This window comes from Pseudorca crassidens, chromosome 1 (assembly GCF_039906515.1).
Source record: "Pseudorca crassidens isolate mPseCra1 chromosome 1, mPseCra1.hap1, whole genome shotgun sequence".
Classification (NCBI taxonomy): domain Eukaryota; kingdom Metazoa; phylum Chordata; class Mammalia; order Artiodactyla; family Delphinidae; genus Pseudorca; species Pseudorca crassidens.
This window is the reverse complement of record NC_090296.1, coordinates 15,665,817-15,688,282: the sequence shown is the minus strand read 5'-3', so window position 1 is coordinate 15,688,282 and position 22,466 is coordinate 15,665,817. Positions and strand designations below refer to the sequence as shown.

At 38.7% G+C, this 22,466-nt stretch overlaps 1 protein-coding gene across 4 annotated transcripts in view; it reads left to right on the top strand.

Moving 5' to 3' along the window:
* Positions 1-1,228: 1,228 nt before the first annotated feature.
* Positions 1,229-22,466, top strand: part of TTC8 (tetratricopeptide repeat domain 8) — a 51,026-nt gene continuing 29,788 nt past the window's right edge. For 2 of the 4 annotated variants that reach the window (XM_067728295.1, XM_067728324.1), the window contains exons 1-7: positions 1,229-1,425; positions 11,201-11,230; positions 16,746-16,866; positions 17,972-18,035; positions 18,150-18,309; positions 18,505-18,594; positions 21,234-21,278. In XM_067728295.1, coding sequence (XP_067584396.1) covers positions 1,312-1,425; positions 11,201-11,230; positions 16,746-16,866; positions 17,972-18,035; positions 18,150-18,309; positions 18,505-18,594; positions 21,234-21,278 — 624 coding nt within the window. In that variant the 5' untranslated portion in view covers positions 1,229-1,311. Of the gene's footprint in view, positions 1,426-1,466; positions 1,591-11,200; positions 11,231-16,745; positions 16,867-17,971; positions 18,036-18,149; positions 18,310-18,504; positions 18,595-21,233; positions 21,279-22,466 lie in introns of those variants that run through there. The other 2 variants (XM_067728306.1, XM_067728314.1) reach the window with 2 other exon arrangements.

The following is a 22,466-nucleotide window of genomic DNA, read 5'->3' as shown; positions in this document are numbered from 1 at the left end:
CTGATAATTAATTGCTTCCAAGATACAAAAATTCAAGAATGACTGCTTAGTAAAGGAGAAAAAACTACTCACAACCCATTTTTTATTTTAGAAAGCTTTCATTATGATATATATGAGACGTATATATATCTGGATTCAATATAATGTCTTCATTATGGTACCTTAGTGGTTTCAGAAAATTACGAGTGATTTATCTTTACTAAGAGCTGTTAGTTCGCTTCTTATCTGTAAAGGAGATTTAGAACTGATCAGAAAGTTCTTCAATATCGAGTTAACTTTTCCTCTCCCGCCTCTCTCACTGTGGTAGGAAGAAGGCAAGGAAAAAATATCCCCTAGTCCTCCATAATGAAGTCAACCTGGACTTAGCTTGGTCACACTTCTCTTTTCCTAACCATAAAAGATATTTGTCATCTGTGTAAATCTCTAGAGGAAAGTCAGAATTGTACCTGAAAAAATCACTCTGCACAAGTAAACATTTGACAAACAACAAGTACGTGGAGATGGTGTTTCAAAACCTCCTTAAAGATTTTTTTTTCCGTACATTATTTTGTTTGGCAAAAATGTCACCGATTTATAATCCAGAACCCCTAGGCATCGTGGAATTAACAAATGGTATTAACAGTTTGTAGTCATCTGGATTACAATCCAGCTCCCTAACTCCACGCCACACTAGGTTAATAATTTCTCTGAGCTCATCTCAGTTTCTTATCTGTAAAACGAACGGTTTGGACTAAGCAATCCTCAATGTACCTTTTCATTCGGACACCGAGATTGGGTGAGAGGGATTTAGAAAAACAGACTGGGAGTTTTAGGATTTAGGTCTTTGGGTTCTGGTGGGCGAGATGGTATTGGAGAAACTGTTCTCATGTTTGTGTTTCTAAAGTCGGAGGGATAAGTGATAGGGGTAAGAATGCCTGAAGAGTAAGAGTATGACAACGACCGGCCGTACGGTCAACTCTCGGGATTTTTCTGGGACTGGCAGAGTACGCGGAGAGTTCGGTTGCCAGGCAACCGGTCCTCCTCTGGGTGGGTGGAGGACCCCAGTTGCAGGTGTCTAAGTCACTGCCTCTTACTTTAGCCACGGTTCCTTCTTCCAGAAAATTAATGAAATATGTAGTCTTTAAAAGTATATGATTTTTAAAGCCAAGGTTTGGCAGTCCTATAGCTGAGTTCTACTCGAGGTGGGTTTTCTTTTTCCTATTCTCAGGCGCGACGCGGGGCGCCCCGCGCGTTGCCGGGCAGGGCTGGACGCCGCCTGCTCCTCGCCCCCCGCCCTCCCTGAGCCTGGCCCTGGTCTTTCTCGGAGCCGCCATGGGCTCGGAGATGGATCCGCTGCTCCTGGCCTGGAGCTATTTTAGGCGCAGGAAGTTCCAGCTCTGCGCCGATCTGTGCACGCAGATGCTGGAGAAGTCGCCTTATGACCAGGTACAGGCCGGACCCCGTCAGCCCTGTGGATCCCGGCAATAAGGCTGAGGGCTCTGGGGGATTCCCAGGTCCCCGGGAGGGGTCTCCAGGGAAGAAGGCGCAGGGCGAGGTTGACCTTGTGGTCAGCACAGGCACCTGGAGCGAGACCCCCTGGAGCCTTGGCCGGTGGGTCCTTGCCCGCGGGACCCACGAGTGCTGTGCCACGACCGCCACCTCCTCAAACTTCAGCAGACCCTTTCCTTCAAACGTCGCTTAAAGGAACAATTTGGTGACGAACTTTGTTAGTTCCTTTATACTTGCATGTGGATGGGCTCTTAAGCTCGCTGCACGTACGGTATTGATTTCTAAAACCATTATGTATAAACATAAAGATCTGTAACTTCCCACTCCCTGTTGAAATAGCTGCCTTTTTTTCTTTTGATCAAACGTGTAATCCTTCTGGTTCATCTTAAGACTGTTGTCCAAGAGTGGGGAACCTTCGATGCTGGGGCTTGAGTGCAACTTGAGGCAAATAATGCAAATTAGAGGAATGAGAATCTAGGAGAGGATAAGATACATTCATTATTAGGAGGGAGGGATGGGGAAAAAGTTCCTGTAAAAGAAGGAAAGATGGCATTGATTATAGTAGTTTATTTAGGGTTTCTTAAATAAAGTATAATATTAAATATAGTGAGTGAAAAGGCTTTTATGCTAGGTATAAGAGAGGTACAACTCTGGGGGTCAGGTAGTTCCTGGAAGAGACGAAAAAGGGAGAGCAGAACTCTGGTAGTTTGTGAGTACGTCTATTAAATGCAGAACGTACCCATGTAGTTATAGTTTCCCAGCTTTTCTTCTAGTGGTGTTGCCTTGGAGATGTTAGAAAAAAAAGGAAAATTGAGGGGGAGTTCCGTAAACTGAGGCGTGAAAACTGTCACTAGGCTCTGCCTTAGTGCCCAGCAAATGGATTGAGGATAACCTATTAAAGTGAATCTTTTGGCCTTCAGATAGATAGCACATCTCCCACAGAGCAATCTGTGTTAGTAGGAATGCTAAACTAGGTTGTGCTTGTGTTAGGTCACATTGGTTAATAGGACTGCATTTCCATAGACAAGCACGCTTCCAGATATGTTTCCTGGCATTGTAGTCCCACAAATGCTGCTTAAAAAAAAAAAAAAAAAAGGATTTCACCCTTAGATATGTTTGGGAACCACGACAAAATATGGACCCCTTTACATTTGTACAACCAAAGTTTGTTACAAACTAGTGATGTACCAGACATTGTTCTATTTTTCCATTGAGTTAGGATAGTTTCCATTCTGTGTTCCAAAGAACAACAGTCCCAAGAGTGCTCAGTGAAAGAAAGTTTCCTCATTAAATGCATTTGGGAAATGTATATTCCCTACTTAGAGATTCGTACTAAAGGTTCTGAGGAGTTCTGCAGAAAGAAACTTTGCCTAATTTTGATGAATACAATAGTTCTGAAACTTATTTGATCACTGATTCCTTTTTTGGCAGTGGGCGAGGCTCAGATATTTTTGTTGTTATCATCCTAGGGAGATGTTGTCACATTAGGAAATGTGTTATAGGCAAAGCAGCAGGGTTTTTATTAATGGTTAAGACCTTATAATCTTTTTTAAACCATTTTTAACCATTGAAGTACAGTTAATTTACAATGTTGTATTAGTTTCAGGTGTACAGCGAAGCAATTCAGTTATACATACATATATTCTTTTTTAGGTTTTCTATTATAGGTTATTACAAGATATTGAATATAGTTCCCTGTGCTATACAGTAGGTCCTTGTTGGTTATCTATTTTATATATAGTAGTGTGTATATGTTAATCCCCAACTGCTAATCTATCCACCACCACCCCCCCACCCCGCACCCTGCTATCCCCTTTGGTAACCATAGTTTGTTTTCCATGTCTCTAATCTTAATGATGTAATCATAGTGACATTCAGTACTGCAATTCAGGTTTAGTTTGTGCTAGACACTGTGATCAGGAGTTTACAGTGTTCAATGACCTTTTATTGAGTGCTTACTACTTGCCAGGGATATATTCTATAAATTATGTGTATTTCTTTGCTTAGAATAACCTTGCAAAGTATGTAACAAAGATAATAGGTAACATTTATTGAGTATTTACTCTGTGTCAGGCTTGATTCAGAGGGTTTTATATGTTATCTCATTTAATCCTCAGCTATTTTAGGAAGTTGGTACTATTTCCCCCATTTTACAGATAGAGCACACTGAGGCACATGGTGAAGTAATTTGTCCAAAGGTACAAAGCTGGTAAGCCCATACCCTTTGTCTATCCTGTGCTGCTTCTTTGGTGCTTATGTAGCCTAATTTTTCAAAACTCTGTGTTTCTGAACTTCTTCCAGTACATTTTCCCATGTGCTGTTCCTTTTTCAAGATTTTTAGCTAAATGGGAATTTGACATATCTGTGTACTTGGATTAAAGGCTCTGAGAAGTCCTGAAGGAAGGTAACCTGCCTAATTTTGATTAAGACAGTATTCTGAAACTTACTCGACCGCTGACTGATTCCTTTTTTGGGGGAGAGGTACAAATTTATCCTGGGGAGATGTTGTCACTTTGGGAACTGCATAGGCAAAGCATCAGCGTTTCTATTAATGGTTAAGAAGGAGCTGTAGCGGAGATCTTGACCCCTTTCCTTGTACCTAGGGAGAACAGGGTGAACAAATTAAGAACTTCATTTAAAGTCTCCAAAATTAACAGCTAAACAAGGTAGTAACTTGGATCTTTTTATTTGGCCTCTTATATAGTTCCCTTTAGGCCTTGCTGGCCCTCTTGGAAAATTAAGACTTGTTACAGGGAATGGTTAGTGGATCTGACTTTGAGAATGGTGGTGAAGAATAAAAGATACAGGATCATACTGGGAAATATTGCTGTTGTCATTGGTTAACCATCTGACATGGTTAAGATCATTATGGCAACAGATCTTGTTAAGTCCTGGCCTCTTCCACTGTCCTATTTATTGTGGATTTGAAATAATACTTCGTAATGTGATACAAAATTAATTTTAATATCCTAGAAATGTTTTTTTTAATGTAATTCTTTGTTACTGTTTTACTGTTATAAGCAGGGGTTGATATGTTTAGCTCCTACAAATATCAAAGGCTGCCGAGGAGAATCTACCAGATCTAGAAGAAATTTATGACATTTTTTCCCTTTCTAATCCTTTTTATTTGTTATGCTGAGATAGTTTATTTAAGGAGGAACTATATATATTGTCAGAATGACGAGTAGCACTTCACCAGGAACATAAGTTTTGTTTTGTTTTGTTTTTTTGCGGTACGCGGGCCTCTCACTTTTGTGGCCTCTCCCGTTGCAGAGCACAGGCTCCCGATGCGCAGGCTCAGCGGCCATGGCTCACGGGCCCAGCCTCTCTGCGGCATGTGGGATCTTCCGGGACTGAGGCACGAACCCGTGTCCCCTGTATTGGCAGGCGGACTCTCAACCACTGTGTCACCAGGGAATCCCGGGACAGAAGTTTTAACTTGATGTTACCTTACCAAACCGGCCTTTGGATTCCTGGTTAGGGCCTCTGAAAAGTTTACATGGCTCACTCCTGTTAGTTATTCTTTGATCCAGCCTTTAAACACTGCGCTTTTTCTCTGTATGCTTCTCTTAGCACCGATTTGTGCATTTTGTATCCAAGTGTTATTTCATTTTGGAAATATTTTCCATTATGATTTCCCCAAGCTTAAAGCAATCCTGCTTTTTTCTTAATTAATTAAAAAGAATTTAAATATTTATGTTAGAGTGCTGATGCATTTAATGAGGAGCTTCAGGAAGCTTTAGGAGGTTCCTTTGATTAAAAGCTTGAAAATTCTCATTCTTTTTCTTAGAATATGAGTCCAGGATGGCAGATCTGTATGGAATGGCACAGAATCTGGCACACAGGTGCCGTCATTATGTATTTTGCTGAATGAGTGCCTTGATCATATTCATATATGCACCTGGATGGTGTTATTTATGTGTGCCAACTTCCACTCTGTTTATGGAGATCACCCTAATTGCCTGGTGGTCTTTGCTTCTCCCTGCCCCCCATCCTAATTCTCAGCACCATAGGTTCTTATATGTATTCACCTTTTCATACATATGTAATTGCATTATGGACATTCTTTTTTTTTTTTTTTTTTTTTTTGCGGTACGTGGGCCTCTCACTGCTGTGGCCTCTCCCGTTGTGGAGCACAGGCTCCGGACGTGCAGGCCCAGCGGCCATGGCTCACGGGCCCAGCCTCTCCGCGGCATGTGGGATCCTCCCGGACCGGGGCACGAACCCGCGTCCCCCGCATCGGCAGGCGGACTCCCAACCACTGCGCCACCAGGGAAGCCCTCATTATGGACATTCTTAATTCATTTCTTATCTCGAGGGTCAGTTTTTTTTTTTTTTAAATCAGTTGAGCAAATTCTTCCTGGATCCCTCCAGGAGAGTGTTTCTGATAGTCATTATCATCATTGGTATTTCTTCACAACGCTCTTGTTTCAGTGGAGGAAGTTAATTGGAGAGACTAGCAATCTATGAAAAGCTAACGGTAATGTGATCAGAGCAGAGGCAGATGACTCTCAGCCCCTGCGGTTTCCCTGGTTTATCTTCATGTACCCCTTTAGCCTCATGGGCTTTTTTTTTTGAGGCTTCTACATTTTAAAGTAGAATATTTTTCCTCTGCAGCTTCTTGAATTACCATTCCTGTGCCACGCAACTGATTTGATTACAAAATGAGTGACTTTGAAGCAGTGCCTGGACACATGGAAGAGAAAGGAAATTAAAATATTTCTCCTGAGTGCCAAATGGATTCATTTTTGCTCTTGCTTTTTTTTTTCTAGAACAAAAATAGCTTTTGTTTTTTATGTTAATATTCACTTTGGGTTTTGCTTATTTTTCTCCCAGATGAGGAGAACCTCTCTAAAGTGATTTGCTATTTGCTAATCTTTTTATAAGCTGGTCCAGGGAGCTTCAAAAAGACGTTTTGGTGGTGATACATTAACCTTTTGGAATGAAGCCCACCTCTAAGACTATTTCTTCTACGTTTAGTTCTCCTTTAAGAGATACCATTTTGGTATAGTATCATCAAAAATATTTAATTAGTGCCTTGTATTTTCTGTTAGGACATGTGGATTTTATTTAGTTTTGATTCTTGCCAAAGTCAGAGTAGTCAGGTTGGCTGGAGAGGTATGATATACTATGGACCAGCTTGTTTCCTTAGCGTTACACAATTTTATTTGGATACGGGAGGACTGAAGGTTAGGTTGAAGGTAATAACATGATGTTTGGGAAGGGTTCCTGAAAAAGATGGATTCTGAACTGCTTTTCCCAGATGCAGAATGGTGTGAAACAGAGGGCAGGGTCTGTAAGCCTGAAGGACATTAAAGTTCTGATCAGTTAAGAATAAAGAAGGATAACTGGTTAATTCATCATCGTAGTTTCCCCATTTGACAAAAGACAGTAGGAACAATCAATTCATAGAGAAGTGCTATCTTTTTTCAAAGTTTTCTCTAAATCGTGACTAGAAAAGTGGTTAAAAGTTAAAAGACATAAAAGAGAGAAATGCAAAATGGCCTTCCATGCAGCAACATGACCTAGAGGGAATGCTTGCTTTTACGGCTCATGTCGGTCATCCTGATTAGTTGCTTAATCTGATTACTGTTCTTTGTGTTCCATATGTCAGATTCATGGCTTTAAAAGCAGCCCCGATTTTAGCTCCAGTATAATTCAACAGTTCATAAAACATAGAGGTAGTCGTTGATTTTTTTTTTAAAGTTAATATACTTTTCTTAATGAGGTAGATTGCTGATAGATTTTTAAATTGTTAAAATCTGTGATTCTGGGAGTGGGAGGGTTAGCTGTTTATCGGAATGGGGGTAATTCACATTTTTCTTGCCACCCGCAATCTCTGCTTATAATGAGAGAGGAGGGGGTTATTACTGTCAATGGTTTGAAGGTGGAGAAAAGGCTGAAAGCCACTGGCTTAGATGAAAGGTCGAAAAGCAGGGGTCCCCAATGAGCTGTATGTTAGTAGTTGGTTGAGACAATGATCTGGTGATCCAAGCCAAATAAACATCTTTCTGTATGATTATCTAATTTATTTCCTCATTGGGGCCATGGAGACTTATAACCAGGCATTCTTTTGATTCTGTACTCTGCAGAGCAGTTCATGTTGCTGAATTTTAAAGATTACATTCCCACTTGGCTCCTTGGTCACTAGATTTCCCTAAACCTTCTGAAATCCATTCATTTCTCTGTTCTCTTACATTCTTTTCCTTCCTGTTTTTGCTAAATTCTGAATAATGACTCTGTAGTTTAAGAGCAGAGTTGGGCAGACTCATTAGCCAGAGTAAGTATTGGTGGCAATTTGGAAGTTGCATTCAGAATCATCTGGAGATTTAATTCCCTAAAGTAATAGCAACAACCTAAGAGAAAGCTATGCCCTAGGGAGGAAGGAAGGAAGCAAACTACTGTGAATTGAAGTTTATGCTGGTGAGTTTTTGCTGGTTCTAGGCAGTGCCACTCTACTTTCCCTGTCTTCTTACTTTCACGGAGATTCAAAGGGAAGTTTTAATTTGATGTGCCATAACTGGGAGTCAGTTCTGAGTTCTGAAAAAGGAAGTAATAGAGAGTTGGGTGCTTTTCTGTTCATTATGTACATGTATTTATGTAGAAATTCTGTGTGGTTAATACTTCTTGTTGAAAGTACTACCACCTTATACTTCATGAACTACTGTGGTATAAGAACTCTGAAAATTATGAAATAATCTTCAAGGTTTTATTTTTAAAGCTATCCTATAAAGTAGGCACTATTGCTCTAATTTGAGAGGAGGACTGGGTAATGGAGGTTGTTCAAGGTCATGCAGTTAAGTGGCTCCCTGAGGATCAAGCCCAGGTTTTCTGACTCTAGGCCTGGGCCTGATGCTTTCTACTCAAACTATGCTGATAATACCCATGGAAATAATTTGCTAGACCAAGTGAACCTAACTTGTGGTTTCCTGTGTATGTGGATTAATTTAAATCATAAAAACTATAATTGAGAGAGACCCAGATGAAGGTCTTAGTGATTTAAAAATTAAATCACTAAATTTGGGCTTCCCTGGTGGCGCAGTGGTTGAGAGTCCGCCTGCCGATGCAGGGGACGCGGGTTCGTGCCCCGGTCTGGGAAGATCCCACATGCCATGGAGCGGCTGGGCCCGTGAGCCAGGGCCGCTGAGCCGGCACGTCCGGAGCCTGTGCTCCGCAACGGGAGAGGCCACAACAGTGAGAGGCTCGCGTACCGCAAAAAACAAAAACAAAAACAAAATCACTAAATTTGCCCTGTCTCTAAATTAAAATATCCTGACTCTTTCCTCCATCGTTCTGCTGCTCCTGGTGGATCTCCAGACCAGCCATACCTGGCCTTGGTCTTCCCGCACTCTACAGTAGTCTGCGTTCCGACCTTGCTGTGGTCTCGTATGTAAAGCAAAGTGCATGCTCTTGACTGAGAGTGTCTAGGTTCAAATACTGCCTGCACACTTTGACCTCAGAGTTATCCGTAAAATGGCCATGATAACATACCTACCTCAAAGGGTTGTTGTGAGGGTTAAGTTCATTAACACATGCTAAGTGATCAAAAAAGTGAGCTGCTATTATCTCTAGTTAGCTAGAGATATTTGCAGGTGGGATTCTGTCGTATTTTTCTGAAAGGATTGTTGGTAATCTGGAGAGCATCTGTGAGGAAAGTGTCCAGTGAAATTGATGATAAAATGATGTGGAATATACTTCATAGATCATTGGTACACACTCATTTCCAGAATAATCTCTCTTTTTACCCTGACTTCCTTATCTCTCATGTTCTGCTTTTCTGTCCTCCATCTAAGTCATCTGTGATTGGTCCATGCTTGAGTATGGCATTTAACACATTGTACTGTAATTTATTTAATTATGTGCCTTCCCACATAGAATGTTTTCAGTGCCTCTCGGGGTTCCAGGGATGCCAGGAGAATGTTGTGGAATTAATGTATTCTCTGCCTACTCGTGGTTAAGCCTTGCCTCCATCTTCCATCCATACCACCTCACCGGTCCCTACACCTTTCCATCCTCTCCCTTCTCATTTTCTTCTCATTTCACATCAGGTCCCTAATGTTCTTTACCTGCCTGGTAAGTCGTAAGTGCAATCCTGCGGGGCGGGATGAGACACAGAGAGCATGAAGGCGTTCGTTGGTGAACAGAGCGCTCTGAGGCTGAGCTGCCGGGGTCAGTTTGGGCCACTGGAGGAATCTCCCTGCAGACTAACAAGCGTCCAGCATTTACTTACTCTCCGTGGCTCTGTCTCCTTTCACTGTTTTCCTTTTCAAACGCTGTCTACAATCACCTCTGGTAAACTTTTTTACCTGTTTCTATATGGAACTTATCTTGTATCTCTCCTACACTTTACCCTTCAATCCTGCCTTATGTATCCAACTCATTTTTTTTAATCTCCAAGGTGTACTGGCAAGAAAGGGCTCTGGCTTCTTTGTGTGACCTTGAGCAAATTACATGACATCCCTGAATTTGTTTACTGATCTGTAAAATGGATAATAACACTTACCTGCCTACCTGAAATGGTTGTTGTGGGACTCAAATGAGATAATGGGGGGTCATTTAGACACGTATACAAATAAATAGAAGAAAGAATAGAAGGGGTTATTCCTTCTGTCATCTCATTGCCTGTATCAGTGTATTTCTCTAAATATGGATTGTGGGATCTAGGAAATCTATTCTTTTTCCAGCTCTTTCTTCTGCACGCTGGCATTGAAAACCTCCAATTGCTGTGTCTTCTTAGTTGCTGTTTTGTGTTCTGTTCAGCTGATTGCCAAGTATTCTCTAACTCCCACCCCCTAGGACTCTCACTTTCTAGCTTAGTTTAGCCTTTTCCTCTCTTGTTGCTGCTGTGTGTCATGTGAAATTGCTTATCCTTGCTTGGTGACCAGATGGTTTACACATTGCTTGCACACATAATATATTCTTTAAAAAATATTTCGGGTATTCTTTTTGGATTTTAGAGCTGTAGAAAGCAAGGAAAGCAAGGATTTTTTTTCTTTCCTTTTTCTGTTTCTTAGTAGCTTTCCCAGTAAAACATGCTGCAGATTGAGCGTTCAGAGGCTGCTGACTGTAGATGTGAAAGTGTAGATCTTTTATAAATAAATTTGTTATAAATCTGTGTTTTTAACCAATGCATTTCTATTTAATTTTGGACAGAAAAAACCCCTGAGTTTATCAGCACCTGACCCTGATATATATTATATAGTCTATTTACAAAAATTTCTTGGAAGACATTGCAGTCAGAATTAATTTCTTATCTTTAGCCACTGATCCCATTATGTTTATGGGGAATCGAAGGGTTTATAGTATGTGGATTTTCCTCCTCCTCCTCAAGGGATTGAAGTCTGAATGCTTTAACCACCATGAACTTGTTTTTGAATATAAAAATAGCTTCCTTGGTATAGTTGTAAAATTATTTTTAATTCCTGAGATACTGTGAATTCATTAAATATGTAAAGATCTCTTCTCTGTGCTCTAAATGAGGTAACAGTAATTAGAATTTTCTGATCATAGAAAATTTAGCACTCTTCAGTGGATAGGGTGTTACTCGTACAGAACTTGTGAGGGCGCTTTTGGGGAAAGATTAAAGTTCATGTTTGGGTTTTTATTGAATGAGTTTGAGTCCACCTACAAATACTTGGTTGGTCATTAAGACTTTTAATTTTAGAAACTGTATTATCCTAAAAATGTTTACAACCTTCTTAATGCTTTCCAGGAACCAGATCCAGAATTGCCAGTGTCTCAGGTAAAGGTTTAGCTGCAACCTTTAGTTTAGAGAATAGTTTAATTACTATTGCTTAGTTGTTGCTATAGATTAGAAAATTTGCTGCCTATCTACTTGTGCTGTTATAAAATTAGCTATATCTACCAGTCATTCTGTAGATATAAACTATTATATTTCTAATACTTTGTGTCTATGGATGTAAAACTAGGGCACTCTACTCATTAAGACTTGTAGCTTAAATAGAAATGACCAATATTGACCTAGAGGATGAGAAAAATAAAGGCGGAGGCAAGGGGAGTCAGAGGCTTAGAAAGGGAGCCAAGATGTCAGGAGTGTCTGTGATGGATTGGATCATAGGTCTTGAGTAAAGAGTAGGCCGACTCTGCTTGGGAAGGTCTTGTTTTTAGAGAGAGGTGCCTGCCACTGTGAGGAAGAAAAGACTTGGCCAGACAGCCACATCTACCAAATGAACTTTGTTAGACATGAGAGGTGGCCAGAGAGACCTGCTAACTGCATGAGACAGTAGATGAGTGGAAAGGGAACCCAGGAAGAGGAGGTCTGGTTAGGGGGCCTCCTGGCCAGTGAAGCTTTTAGCCCAAGAGTGTTTCCAGTAAGTCTGGGAATAAGGAGAAGGGACGAGAGAGATGTAAATCAGAGAACTTAAATATTGTCAGGGATTTGCCCTGCCAAGCAAGAGTGAATTTTAAGTGTTTTTTAGATAAATAAACAATTTGAACCTCATGGGGTTTACATGTGTAATTATCAGACCTTTTAGAAGAAAGTAGTATGCAAAATACTCTGATGGAGGCCTGTGCAGTTTCAAACAAACATGGTAAATAGGTTAAAATGTAGTACTCTGTTCTTTAAAAGGATGACATTTGTCATTGGAATGTTCATAATCATGATTTCCAAATTGATAGAGGGTGGAAAACTATTTTTTGTATAATACATGTACAAGTCATAAGAATCACCTAAGGTATAAAGAGAGTAAGTAATGTGCCTTTTGTTTTCAGTAATTTTGGAAGATTTTGATTAAAGTTAAAATTAAATTGAAACATCAATAATTTGCATTGTTGGTATGGTTTGAAAACTTTCAATGGTATTTGAAAGTTTCCGACCAGCACAGGGACTTCATGAAGGACCTGTATTTGACATGTCCTGCTCTGTTACTATAGACTTAATTGGATAGTGATCTAAAAGAATCAGAAGGGAACAAGGCTGACTGGATTCTTTTGAGCTCACTATTCACACTTTTTGCCTTTCCTCTTTTGCAGGTTTTTATCACTTCAAAATAAATGAGGCTTTACAATAGCAATTCAACATTTTGTGCCTAAATTTTCATTTTCATAGAGTAGGCAGAGTGTCACGTGTTACTGATTCTCATGATGTCTAAATCAGGTTAGACAGACTGTTCTTTTGGTAGCTTTATTCTAAGAATAACTTAGTAAAATTGTTTCTTACCTGTCTTAAAAGGCTTTACATAGCCTTGCATTCTGTATTAAGAGGAACAAAACAGTGTAAACCTGCTTTGCTCAGTCAGTAGAGCTTTAACCTTTTAATTTGTCTATTTTTATCACTAAAATTGGATTACCCTCACAGAAGGTAGTACAGGGAAGTCAGTATTTTCCTGATGTTAGCTGGTAGATAGTTGCCTCAAGAGTAATGTCCTATATATAGACTAACTAAGCAGGTAAATGAGATGGGATTATGTTTCGCAGATAAAAAAGGAAATAATTGATGTGATGATTACTCATTTACATTGGGAGGATCTATGCTTTTCCCTTAAAAAAAATTCCTAAGCATCTATTATTTTTATCGATTTTACAGAACTTCCAATACGTAGGTATTCAAATTTATCTACATAAACTGCATGACCCTGTCATTTATTAACAACTTAAGTACTTCTGATAAAAACCAATTTATAGTTTTATTCAGATTCAAGTGGCAGTGTAGGGTTACCAATTTGCTTTGTTATGCATTTTATTTTATTTTTAAAAATTTTTATTGGAGTGTAGTTGATTTACAATATTGTATGCATTTTATTTTAATCACTGATTAGTTTTGAACTTAAAAAAAATTTAAACAGGCAGAGGAATTTAGGGCTGTAAAACATGCTTGGCTTGCCTCCAAAATAAAATGTTTTCATTAAAATTCCGAGAATTGTTCCTGTTGCCCAGAGCAGTTCTTTGAATACAATCTGATGTTTAATCAAGCGGTGATACATGATTTTCAAGGTCATTTTTTGTTAGGATAGAAGGAGGAAAGTCAGGAAAATTAATATTCTCAAATACTGATGAAATTTAAAATTAAGTAATGGTGCAAGTAGGTCTTATTGCAGATCTTTAAATATCAGAAATTCACCTCATTATTTCTGCTTCTTAATAATGAGGTTTTAGAAACTGAAACAAATATAGATTTACCTTTTTGAAAAAGTGAATTCTTATGGAATAAAATTTAAAAAAAAAGATCTTCCTATTTGGCTTCTGAAGCATATATCCATTTGGTTGGGAGAGAATAGTGGATTTACATTCCTATGTTTTGCTTAGCCTGATGTAAAATAATTTGCACCTTCTTAATATTTGAGGGGTTAGTAGAAGGATAGAAGTCAAGAAGCATGATGGATTGGACTATGAGATAACAGAATGGGTATGAAAATAGTTTAAAAAATATGTGCATGGATAATTAATATCCAACTGTATAAATGATACTATAATAATAAAAACTTGACTTTTAGAGAGTCAATTTAACTAGGACTCCAAATCATACTCCTGAAGCTTTATTAACTCCTCATCATGGCATACAGGTGGCATACAGGATCCCTCACTGGCCCCTGCCTTTTTCTCCAGCTTCTTCTCAAGCAGCTTCTCCTCAGCTGAACCTGATTCTTCTACCACACTCTTGTTTCTCCATATGAGCCCTCAAGCTGGCCTTCCTTTGCCCTATGCACTCTACCTGGCACGCACTCTCCTGTCTTGGCCGTGGGGCAAACTCTCCTTTACCTTTTCTTCCACCCCAAGGCAGCTGCGTGCCTTTCTTTGTCCTTCTATAGCATGTTCCAGGTTTTCGTTTTTACACTTTCCCCATAACACTGAAATTCTTATGAGCTAGAACTTGGGCTGTGACTTACGCATCTCTGTTCCCAGGACCCGGCATGCAGTAGGTGCTTCCTGGGAATATGGGAATGAACTAGTGAAGCCCACATCCTGTTTTACTGTGTGAACAGAAAATGCTGCCGTCCTTCCTCCTGTCCACCAGAGGTGCTCAGCAAAGAATATGCCCTTTTGAAAAATTAAAGCCATCAGATACTTGCAGGGCAATAGGAACTGTGAGGACTTAAATCAGGATTACTTATTTCCATCTTTAAAGTTAAATTAAACCGTTAGTCCAAGCCAGTGATGAGTGACGACTTCCTTGACCCCTGAGAATAGCTGTATCAGTCTGGCAACTTGCCTAGTCTTTGGTGGCTCCCACAGTTAGATGCAGTTCCAATTGGAACTGACTTTTTAAACAAACAAATTAGTTCTTTGGGTCCATATTCTTCTCATTCAATTGGGTTAAATTTACACATAACGTTTGAAATATTTTATTCTAAGTTATCTGTTAAGAATCCAGTAAACCTCAACCAGAAAAGTATAAGACAAAACCCCAATAATCTAATCAAATGTAATTTCACTTGAGGAACCTAAATATATTGTGAAGACAGCCTTCTTTTTTTTTTTTCCCTGTGGTAGGCTGTCTCTTGTGATGACAAGCTCTGTGGACAGCTGATACTATATATATCTTTTTTTTTCATTTCAACATTATTTTTTTAATTTATTTTTTTATACAGCAGGTTCTTATTAGTTATCCATTTTATACACATTAGTTGTATATATGTCAATCCCAATCTCCCAATTCATCCCACCACCACCCTTCCCCTCCCCCCTCCCCCCTCCCCCTACCACTTTCCCCCCCTTGGTGTCCATACTTTGTTCTCTACATCTGTGTCTCCATTTCTGCCCTGCACATTCAATCCCCTCTTGGCATCTGCTTCTGGGAGGACCTGGACTCACACAGGGGAGATAATACCTCATGGTGAGGACCAAAGGCAACAATGTAATTTCCTTTTGTTCCCATTAAAAGGAAAGCATGAAGACTTTTAAAAATTCTTTTTCTTTAAAAATTTTTAAAAATATACATTCCAATTACTTTAGCCCACAAAAGGATCTCTGCCTTCTAATTCTTGTAAAACCATTTTCCATGTAGCTCATTTGTCACGTATCATGCATTGCTTTGCCTTGTTATTTAATCCAGTAGGTGATACGTTCAGGAAAATTAGGATCCATGTCTTTATCTTCTCGCATTTCCTTCTCAGAACCTAGCCCAGTGCTACATAAGTAGGAGGTGCTCAATAAATACACGCTGATGCTTCAGTGCATCTCGATATCCTTATGTGAGGACTCTCTGGTCCTCTTGTAGCCTCCATCTGTTCCTCCCTCAGTCCCTTGCCTTCATGCAGCATGCTTCACAGACAGATTCCTAGTATGATGAGGCCTAACCCCTTTCCAGATTTCCCTTGCTGCTGCTCCCCCTGTAGTATAGAGTCGGTCCTATACTGCTGCCTCAAGGGTTGCCTTCTCCCCAAATCTGCCACAGGACACCAAGCTTTATTGCTCTCTGCTTCTATTGAAGCAGAACGGTAAACTTTTCTGATAAAGCAGTTTTAAATATTTCACAAGGTATTTAATCGTGCACACCTTTACGTCTAATTTCTCAGGGTAAAGCAAAGCTGATTAGATATTTTCTAGGTTCCTTAATTACCTTTCCATTTTTTCCCCCACTTTCTAGCAGGTTTACTAGCTGATCTACTGGCTAGATCACAAAGCAACCAAGATTGTGTTGATTAGTTATTGGGAAGTGGGAAAAATTAATCCTAGTTCAAGTTAACATTTTTGGAATACCTATTGTGTACACAAACCATAGGTGTGATGGAAAATTCAAAAGTGAACAAGGTAAAAAAGCTTGTGTTCTGGGGGAAGGGAGGGCAAACATATGCCCAAATAATTATAGTGTTGGTTGAATATAGTAAGTACATAATAATAGAAGTATAAAAGAAAGTGCTTTCTAAGAAAGACAAGAGGGAAGTAGGTTCAGAGTTAAACTATCAGGGAAGTCTTCACAAAGGACTTGGCCCTGAAGGAGAAAGGCAGAAAGAACACGTGGTTGTAGCTTTACTCATCTGTTTTCAAATTATTATTCTAGTAAAATTTTCTATAAAGATCTTTCACTTATAAAAAGGCATGTTAGAAGACTACTAGGTAATTACCACACTTTTGTTTACTAGGTAATTGATCTATTGATTGTTTCTTGATTAATAATGACCTTGTCTTCTTGTATTAGTTCCTGGACATAGCCCTTTAAATTAGTATCATGCATTAAGTATGGTAAACATGTTTGATAAAAAATTAGATAATAATAAAGGATGGCTGATTTCTATAGGCTATGCACTACTTCTAATGCAATTTAAGATATGCTTTATCTTATCTATGCTTTTTAGGCAGCCTGGATTTTAAAAGCACGAGCACTAACTGAAATGGTGTACATAGATGAAATTGATGTAGATCAGGAAGGAATTGCAGAAATGATACTGGATGAAAATGCTATTGCTCAGGTTCCACGTAAGTACTGGTTTTTCAGTTAAGTAAATGAAAAGCCATTAGGAGGAGGAATACTCTCTATGTGTACTTTTTTATAATAAAAATAAGACACATACATGAAGCACGTGTATGCATGAAAAAATATTACCTCTATTCTGCCTTATAGTACAAAGGCACAATTATATTATCTTGAACTTAAGGTGTGAGATTGATGTATAACTATTTTTCAGTAGAAGCTATATTATGCATTTTAAAATATTTTATGAAAAGGCATTCTATCTGAGCTGCTTATCTAATATACCAAAGATTGTTTATCTGAGAGTCTAAACACAGGAAGCATCCAAACAACAGAAGTGTTCTAAAAAAATGATAATTTGAAAACATCACTTCATTGTAATAATCGATGATTTGCTCTAATGCATGATGTGAGGTGATGGAGTGATTTGCTAGGCAGTGACTGTCCATCAGGATTGTCACAGTGGCCTAGTCCCAGCTTGCAGGTGTGCTGCTGTGAATGGTATTGGATGATTACCATGACGTATGGTATCTTGCTGGTAATTTGTTAGTTGTGACAGTTATCAGTCATTTATATATGTTTGGAAGGTAATAGCTGTTTCAATGCTTCCGTGGAAATTGAGAAAAAAAGTACATATGTTTCATGTTAAGATGTCTTTTTTCCCTATCATTTTGCTCTTTTGGAGTTAAAATATCTAAATTCCAAATATTGGGGGTAACTGATCTTTTATTGGGAGAAGAAGTTTGTATGAAAAATAAACTATGAGTATAGAACTGTCATTTTGATGTGTTGGAGCTTTGGAACCCGCCTGTCTTGAGTTTGAATGCTGGCTCTACTAACAGGTTGACCTGTTTATTTAAATCTCTAAGCCTTTGCTAAATGGGTTAGTACTACCTACCTTGCAGAATTAGTGTGGAGATTAAATGTAATAACAAAAGTAACATGACAGGTACTCAATAAATATTAATCTCAAACACATTTTTCTAGATACATTTCCTGTTACTAATGTCTTTTTCACCAGGCTAGCACATTTGTGAAAATTGCGTTAGTGGACAGTTTTTACAGATCAATAAATAATATACAAATTGAATTTGCCATCTCATCTTATAGGTCCTGGAACATCTCTGAAACTCCCTGGAACTAATCAGACAGGAGGGCCTAGTCCAGCTGTCAGGTATGTTCAGTATACTCCTGTTTCATTCCCTTTGCCACTAAATATTGACCGGGCTGCATGAGAATCTTCCTTTATTGATCTTCTTTGTATTTTAACAATTTACAATCTTCACAGGCCGATCACTCAAGCTGGAAGACCCATTACAGGTTTCCTTAGACCCAGCACACAAAGTGGAAGGCCAGGCACTATGGAACAGGCCATCAGAACACCCAGAACTGCCTACACAGCTCGCCCTATTACCAGCTCATCTGGAAGATTTGTCAGGCTGGGAACGGTAAATTCTGTCAGCTTTACCATAGCCTTGTATGACCAAAGTAATTTATGTTATGTTAATCATTTTTCACTATTTTTATAGTAGACAATTATATGGAAAATTTACTTGTGTTGGCTTTATAATTTTATGCACATTAAATTCAATTTGTGTTTCGAGAAAGTTTCAGATTTCTTGTTCTATCATTTTTCCCTATAGGCTTCCATGCTTACAAGTCCTGATGGACCTTTTATAAATTTATCTAGACTGAATTTAACAAAATATGCCCAGAAACCTAAATTGGCAAAGGTATGTACTTCAAATTATTTTATGTTATGAAGTAATGTTCAAAATGTTATCATAACATTACAGGAAATGGATAAAAATCTGTGAAGAAAAGACCTTGTCTTGATTGAAATGGAAATGTTTAATTATTCTAATATCTAAAATTTCTCTTAGTATTGAGTTAAGGAAAGTCAATCAGAAATAAAGCATATATACCATTATAATAGGAAATTCTTTTTCTCCTAATAAAGAACAGCAATTTATAACAAAGAAAGCAGATGTTACCCATTACCCACCATCTTTGGGTAATGAAGTTTAGGAGATCATCTGTATGTGTGTATATTTTTCTTTTTCAGCTTGGACTGTTCTCAGAAAAATAATTTTCTATCCTTGTAGGATTTTAGAACTGTCAAAAAGAAGATAAAAAAATGTTCTCTTTCTAATTAGTAATTAATCTGGCATCTCAATAAAGATTGCTTGAGCCAGACAGCAGCAAGCCAACTGCATTAGTACTTCTAACTATTAAATGCTCCTCTAAATTAAAGAGAAAGTGAGAGCAAGAGAAAAAGTGATAAGAGAGTGAGAAGGGAGAGGGAGAGGGAGAGAAAGGAGGATGTTCGTGACCTTTCCAGTACAGAAAAGTTTAGAGGTGAGCATGGAATAATGCAGAGCCAGGAGCAGTTAGCTTCTGGAAATTGGTGTAAGCCTAGCTCAGGTTTTTAGCTGTAATCTCTATGAATTCTGTGCATGAGTGCTGAGCTCATTCCTATTATTAGTTCTACTGGCGTTTAACATATTTAGTAAATATTAAACACTCTAGGGAAAATGAAAAAGGACACTAGCCATACAGACTTGAAATTTAAATCAGGGAAAGGAATGCCAGTTGGCAAACAAGGAATCAGACTATAAGAATGCCAATGATGTTTTTCTTTTTCTTTTCTTTTTTTAAAGTTTATTTATTTATTTACTTTTGGCTGTGTTGGGTCTTCATTTCTGTGCGAGGGCTTTCTCTAGTTGTGGTGAGCGGGGGTCACTCTTCATCGCAGTGCGCGGGCCTCTCACTGTCGTGGCCTCTCTTGTTGCGGAGCACAGGCTCCAGACGCACAGGCTCAGTAGTTGTGGCTCACAGGCCCAGTTGCTCCGCGGCATGTGGGATCTTCCCAGACCAGGGCTTGAACCCGTGTCCCCTGCATTGGCAGGCAGATTCTCAACCACTGTGCCACCAGGGAAGCCCCCCAATGATGTTTTTCTTAATTTCTTATTTGATAGCAACCCAGTCAACTTCATTTAGCAAAATCATAAAGTTTTACTTATTTCCCTTTCCTTTATGAGGAATATCTGATTCCTTATCTTTTTAGGCCATTTATTTGAGGTGGCTGAATGACTACTTAATACCATTGTTGTTTTCTAACCAGGGAGTGTAGTCAGTAGAGGCATTTCCCTCAAATTAGGATGCTTCCAGGACAGATCTGGTCTATGTTACTAGATTTAGATGAACTAGATTTTGCACTTATTTAGTGTGTTGTAGAAATAATGCCAGGTTTCTCTGTCTTTGGTCCCCAACTTGCCTTGACTTATCTGGACTCATTTCTAATATTGGCATATTGCTTGGGGTGGCTGGTGACTCCTTGACACTGCCTTGGGTGTTATAACATCCTTTTCATGGCAGTGGTAACACCAACTGCTCTCATAATTTTTTTTTTTTTTAATAAGAGAACAAATGGAGGATTAGGAATAGTTTTCTAAAGAGGGCCTCATCCTGATTTCTTTTTTTGGTTGCCTTCAGGTCATCTCTGTTAATAATCTTGATATCTTTCAGGGGTGCTAGCCTCTTTGCAAGTATAAAATAATGGTGTTATGGACAAATGTAGTACCACCAAGAGGTAGTCTGGTAAATGCTTATTTATCCAGATAGGTTGGGGGCAGTATTAGAATAATGATTCTCAGCCCTGGCTGCACATAGAGGCATCTGCATATTAAGGAAAAACTCCCTACTTTACAGTTAAACTCTACTTTGTTTCAGAAAGAACTTCCAGATTTTCCCATGTCTAAAGTGTCATTATTAATATCATAATCACTGTATAATACATGCAGTTTTATGACAGTCCTAAAGTTGGTCTTTTCATTTGTCTCTTTCTGATAAAATAGTATGTGTAATATGAAAAAAATTGTTGAATTATTTGAGCTTTCCAGTTCGTATTCTGTGAAAACAGGAATCAGTTATAAGTAGCCTTATTTTAAAATGAATGGTTGTAACAAATGATGGATAGACCCTTTACTTATAAATCCCAGGCACTTTACAGTACTTTGTTATTTTGGTTCAATCTAGCTGCTGTCAAAATGGCCTTTGAGGGCTTCCCTGGTGGCGCCGTGGTTGAGAGTCCGCCTGCTGATGCAGGGGACACGGGTTCATGCCCCAGTCCGGGAAGATCCCACACGCTGCGGAGCGGCTGGGCCTGTGAGCCATGGCCGCTGAGCCTGCGCATCCGGAGCCTGTGCTCTGCAATGGGAGAGGCCACAACAGTGAGAGGCCCGCGTACCGCAAAAAAACCAAAAAAACCCCCCAAAAAACAAAAAAAAATGGCCTTTGAGTTTTGATACGACAATAAAGTACTTTGTTAAAATAAAATCTAATGTATTTTTTTGCATTTTTTTCTTCACAGGCTTTGTTCGAGTATATCTTTCATCATGAAAATGATGTTAAGACTGTAAGTTTTGAATTTGCACTATTTTTAATGTGATTTTTATGACTTTGGGGATTTAGATTCTGAAATGTTCTATTTCTTACCTTATAAACAGATGGAATTATGAAGATTGGAGAATTACTGATACTTTCAAATCCACTGTCAGTTTCAGTAGGAAACTTTGTATAACTATAGAAGTCATAAGACTTGTGCCTGATCTATAGAGTAGTAGATCTCCACTAAAGGGCAAGATATAGATAATGGAGAATGCTGCGTAGTATGTTTGTGTTAAAGTTTATTTTTTATACTAATAGTTAGCATTGTTGATCCATTTTCTTCTTTGGTCCATATAGTGATTATAGGTTTACTAATACATGTATTTCTGGTCTCTTTGTAGTGTTCCCCATCTCCTCCTCTTTAACATTTTATGATAGAAAATTTCAAACATGTGCAAGTGGAGAGTATAATGAGCCTGTATCAACCATCACCCAGCTTCAACAATAATCAATAATCAGTCGTCTTGGTAGCCTTTCAACAGAGAATTTTAAGGTTACATGCTCAGGACTTCTCCATTTGTGTCATTTTTCAACATGCTAATATGCAAATGAGCAGTAACTTCACAAATCTTGTCCAATCAAATGTAGTTAATTCTACAGTGTCTAATGATAGTATTTTCTGTCATTTTCTTATTCAAGGAAAAAACCTTATAATTAAGTATTCAGGAAGACAAAAGCATTTTTCTCAATTGTGTTTTCTATGTGTCAACCATTATGTTATGTACTAGGAAAACTAATAAAAATATGATATTTGTTCCTGCCTCTACAAGCCATGTAATCTAGCTGAGGAAATAGAATTGACATAATGAAACAGTTAAAAAGGTAATTGCCGGAATGTGAAATTGGTACTGAAGATCAAGGGGAAAAATCAGGGGATAATATTAGTAAAAATCCATAAAATCAGTAGGATTTTTTGGAATGGATGGGAAAAAATGTAAAAGAAGGGTAAAAACATGAGCAAAGTACGGAAAGAGAAATAAATAAACCACATTCTCAAAAATGGGGGTGTCAGAGACATTTTAGAGAAAGAAGTGACAGAACGTGATCTAGATTTGGTATGGGAGACAAAGGAAAGACACAGCTCAAACTTGCCTCTTAAAGATGCTGGAAGAATGACCGTTTTACTAACAGAAATGGGATTATTAGGGAAGGACGT